General features: G+C 35.9%; 1 protein-coding gene across 2 annotated transcripts in view; it reads left to right on the top strand.

The window, feature by feature from the left end:
- The window catches only part of myofl (myoferlin like), a 23,165-nt gene extending 20,584 nt beyond the window's left edge, over nucleotides 1–2,581 (top strand). For both annotated transcript variants that reach the window (XM_008429546.2, XM_008429547.1), the window contains 9 exons: nucleotides 65–204; nucleotides 464–552; nucleotides 642–737; nucleotides 842–983; nucleotides 1,062–1,161; nucleotides 1,755–1,930; nucleotides 2,034–2,143; nucleotides 2,234–2,381; nucleotides 2,533–2,581. In XM_008429546.2, coding sequence (XP_008427768.1) covers nucleotides 65–204; nucleotides 464–552; nucleotides 642–737; nucleotides 842–983; nucleotides 1,062–1,161; nucleotides 1,755–1,930; nucleotides 2,034–2,143; nucleotides 2,234–2,381; nucleotides 2,533–2,571 — 1,040 coding nt within the window. In that variant the 3' untranslated portion in view covers nucleotides 2,572–2,581. The remainder of the gene's footprint in view (nucleotides 1–64; nucleotides 205–463; nucleotides 553–641; nucleotides 738–841; nucleotides 984–1,061; nucleotides 1,162–1,754; nucleotides 1,931–2,033; nucleotides 2,144–2,233; nucleotides 2,382–2,532) is intronic.
- The last annotated feature ends 1,821 nt before the right edge of the window (nucleotides 2,582–4,402 follow it).

The raw sequence follows: 4,402 nt of genomic DNA, 5'->3' as shown, positions 1-4,402 counted from the left end.
GTGTGTGTGTGTGTGTGTGTGTGTGTGTGTGTGTGTGTGTGTGTGTGTGTGATCCTTTTCCCAGAGGGAAACTCTGTGATCCACCAACATTTGGGACCAGCTAGAGAGAGACTGGCCCTGCATGTCCTTAGAGACCAGGGTTTTGTTCCTGAACACGTGGAGACCAGAACCCTGCACAGTTCACACCAACCCAATCTGCCTCAGGTAAAAAAAAAAAAAAAGTACAAGTCTGACTGTGTTTGTTAAATTTAATAAATTTTCACTTGACATAACAGTGGTTTAAAAAAAATGTTGCCACTTGGAATATTTAAGCTAGTAAAAGGGAAATTAAAATAACTTTTGTGACTGTAGCATAACACGTGAAACAGCTCAAGTGATATGAGCACTTTTTCAGGGCACTGTGAGATCAACAACAACACGTATTTTGAAAGGTTGGACTGAGTTTTCTTTTTCACAAATGCAGGGAAAGATTCAAATGTGGGTAGATATTTTCCCCAAGAGTCAGGGCCTGCCTGGTCCTCCATGCGTTATTACTCCTCGGAAAGCCAAAAAGTAAGAAAAGCTTCACAACTTTGGTACAGATTAACATTTTAACATAATAAGTATAATACTGGGAACACTGCGACGACGTATTTAAACAGATACTTCCTTCGAGTCATCGTCTGGAACACGACGGAGGTCACTCTGGATGAAACAAGCGTCACTGGAGAAAACATGAGCGATATTTACGTTAAAGGGTAAATTACCGATGTCGTCTCGAACTAAAATCAGTTCTCTGTATTTTGGACTAGGAGATATTTTTGCTCAAGACATCATGTTTGGGTATTTGATTATTTCTCAGATGGATGCCAGGAATGGAAGAGGACAAGCAGAAGACAGACGTCCATTACAGATCTCTGGATGGCGATGGAAATTTTAACTGGAGGTTTATCTTTGGGTTTGACTATTTACCTGCAGAACAGCTGTGTGTTGCCTCAAGAAAAGTAAGTGAATTTATAGGCCAGGAAGAAGTCATTCAGTGTTTTATGTGTTTAAATGTAATAATATTTGACCATTTCTAGGAACACTTTTGGAATCTGGACAAAACTGAGCACAGGTTTCCTCCTAAAATCTTCATCCAAATATGGGACAATGACAAGTTTTCACTTGATGATTACTTGGGTAAAATATTTTGGTTATTTACTCAAAATATGTTACAATTATAGATCATCTCTTAAGGTCAAAACCACATTTATTCACAATATATACAAGACAGACGTAGTGATTATTTTCTCACCGTCTGACATCAAAGCAGTCATTTAAGTCATTCCTGTTTTAGGTCAAATAGGATTAATAAAATGATTTCTGTTTGCTGAATGCTTTCATAAACAGCTAGATTTTTTTGTACATTTCTTCAAAGCGAGAGGTTTACATAAAATTCCGTAGTATTTGGTAAAATAGCTTTTGAACTGTAAGACTTGGGTCAAATGTTTCTGATATTCTTCCACAAGCTTGTCACAATAGTTTGCTGGAATTTTGACCCATTCCCCTTGACAGAACTGGTGTAGCTGAATCAGGTTTGTAGACTGGGTAAATCTTTTCAGCTCTGCCCACAACCTTTCTATGCATATAAGATTAGGCTTTTGTGATGGTGACTACAAAACATTTACTTTCTGATAATCTAAAATAACCTAAACAAGACATATGTGGTCTTTTCATACATTGCATCGGGCGTCATGTGCGCAAAACATCCTATGATCATATTTCCTCTACAGGCTCAGTGGAACTTGACCTGCTCAACTTGATGCCCCCTGCCAAGACTCCAGAAAAGTGCAGCCTGAAGATGCTGTCAGGAAAGAGGAGAAATGTCTCGCCTTCGCTTTTCTCCCAAAAGTCCGTGAGGGGCTGGTGGCCGTGTGCAGTCGAGAAAGATGGGAAACAAGAGCTTGGTGTATGTTTGATAGTGTCCAGAGCAAGATTTATTTATGTTGAAATTATTTTCATGTGGAGACTTTTGAAAGTAGTGGGTTTTTTTTCTCTTTCTTTTTAATTAGGGCAAAGTGGAGATGACGCTGGAAATTGTGGAAGAAAAAGAAATGGAGGAGAGACCTGCTGGAAAAGGCAGAGATGAGCCAAACATGAATCCAAAACTGGACCCACCCAAGTAAGAATGGATCTCTTCTTAAGCAAAGATCTGGTTTAATTTTGGGGATCTTTCTGAACGCTAACATTACTGATTATGTCTATGCCACAGCCGCCCTGATACTTCATTTTTCTGGTTCACAAATCCTTGCAAGACCATGAAGTTCATTATATGGCGCAGATTCAAGTGGGTTTTCATTGGACTGATTCTCCTTTTGCTGGTTATCTTGTTCCTTGGAGTCTTGTTCTATTCCCTCCCTGTAAGACTTCTACATTTATCTTTCATTATTTGTCAATTTTGATTGATCACATTTAGTCAAAAACTGGTTCAGTGTTTATTTGCTTTCACGTTAGAAGGAACATCTCAGCAAAGATTGAACTCAATAACACTGAATTTTCTTTTTTTCGCAGAATTACATCTCAATGAAGATCGTGAAGCCTTTCTCTTAAAAAAAGAGGGGAAAAAATACATTTCTACTGCAAAATCTGCAGTCATGCTCAGTGTTTCTATATGCAATAATTTGTCTACAAAGCATTTTTATTTTACAGGAGCCTCTTTCCTTTCTCAAAAGGAAGCATCAGATATTATTCACATGTTAAAATGATAATGCAAAAAATATTTTTTGTTTTTTTATATGCATTGTATGTTTTTAAATTTTGTAATATTCAATGTCCTTTCTATTTTTTTAACAAGAATTTCAGACTTACAATAAACAATTTAAAAGTAATAATACATGTTAAAACAGAAAATCATAACTTCCTTTAGTGACCACCATTAAATTAATAAGAATGTAGCATCCAAAAAAAAGGAATATACAATATTTGATACAAATCTAAAAATGATGATCATTTTTTGCAAATAAAGCCGTGGCTTGATTTAAAAGCTCTGTGCTGAACTGTGGTCTCTTTCATTAAAATATTGCAAAACAAAAATGGTTTAATTGTTCTTGTCGAGCCACAATTCAAAAGCAATGTCGAATTTGGTCAATTTTCAGTAAACTTTAATTTACTATTACTTTTCTCAGTTTCAAGTTATTTCTGTGTCTATTGTGGGTTTTTACAGTCACTGACAAAGGGTAATGACAATTTTACCCATGTGTGTAATGTATATTTATTAAAACAGGAAATCTGTGACTGCTGTCCACAGACTGATCATCCAGTTAATCTGATATTAAGCAGAGAGGCAACAGGAACAGAGCCAGAAGGGAAGTGCTACAGGGACAGACATGGACAGGAGCGATATAAGACTATCTGCCATTCTCTTATACAGTAGAGGGCAGTATGCACCTTTTAGTTATTTTGCAGTCAGGTGTGTGGTTTGATACACAGTTGTTTATGGTTGTATTGTTTATGTATTAGCTTCTGACATAGTTTCTAAGAAAATTGCATGCCATTCAAAATCCGGCTTTCTGGTTAATTGCAGTTGCAAGTAAACCAACTAGAGCTTCAGCTTTATAGATTGGAATAGTTAAACATTTAGTTGGACAATTATACAGAATGCAATCAGTAAATTAGATATTAACCCAATAGTACCATTGCCTATAATACCTTGAATTTAACTTGACACAATTGTGGATGTCAATAGAGGCCATTAAAAAGAAAGATCAGAAACAAATATTTTATTTATTCAGTGAAGTGTGAAGCAGTTTTATTATGTTAAAAATCCCAAAGACTATAGAAGTAGCAGTGATTGTTCCCGAATTCAGCCATCAAATAGGGAGGGAATTATAATGGGCCATCTGGACATAGAAGAAATTATTGCATTGTTGGGTTGAGAAGACAAAACAATTAGCCGTTACGTTGAGATTTTAATTCATTCTTACTTTAATTCATTCAGAAAATCTTCCTGATATTCTAATAAATAACTATTATGAAAAAAATCAAGGAAATTGGTCAAAATTGAGGACAAATTAGATTAAAATGTGGTTTTACAGAATTTAAAAAAGAAGTTTGTAGAAGTTTGATCTTGAAAAAACAGAATATATAAAAGGATCATGACCACTATGGCTGGGACACTCAAGACTTAATGCAACATTACAATAGGTAGATGAATCTGAGAATGATTGAGGAATGAAAATTCGAGGGGAACAACTGAACATGTAGGAGATATCAATGAGAAAGAACAGAATTAATGGGTATAAAAAAGGACAGGACAACACACTCATGGCTTGCTGCTGTATGCTTTAACGTTATTTTACGTTATTTGATGAAAACTGGGTTATTCAGCCTGATTCATACTCCTTACCGCAGGGTGGCGGTAAAGCACCAGATTGCTGTTTAC

This window comes from Poecilia reticulata, linkage group LG15 (assembly GCF_000633615.1).
Source record: "Poecilia reticulata strain Guanapo linkage group LG15, Guppy_female_1.0+MT, whole genome shotgun sequence".
Classification (NCBI taxonomy): domain Eukaryota; kingdom Metazoa; phylum Chordata; class Actinopteri; order Cyprinodontiformes; family Poeciliidae; genus Poecilia; species Poecilia reticulata.
The sequence above is the reverse complement of the archived record's forward strand: the minus strand, read 5'-3'. Positions and strand labels throughout refer to the sequence as shown.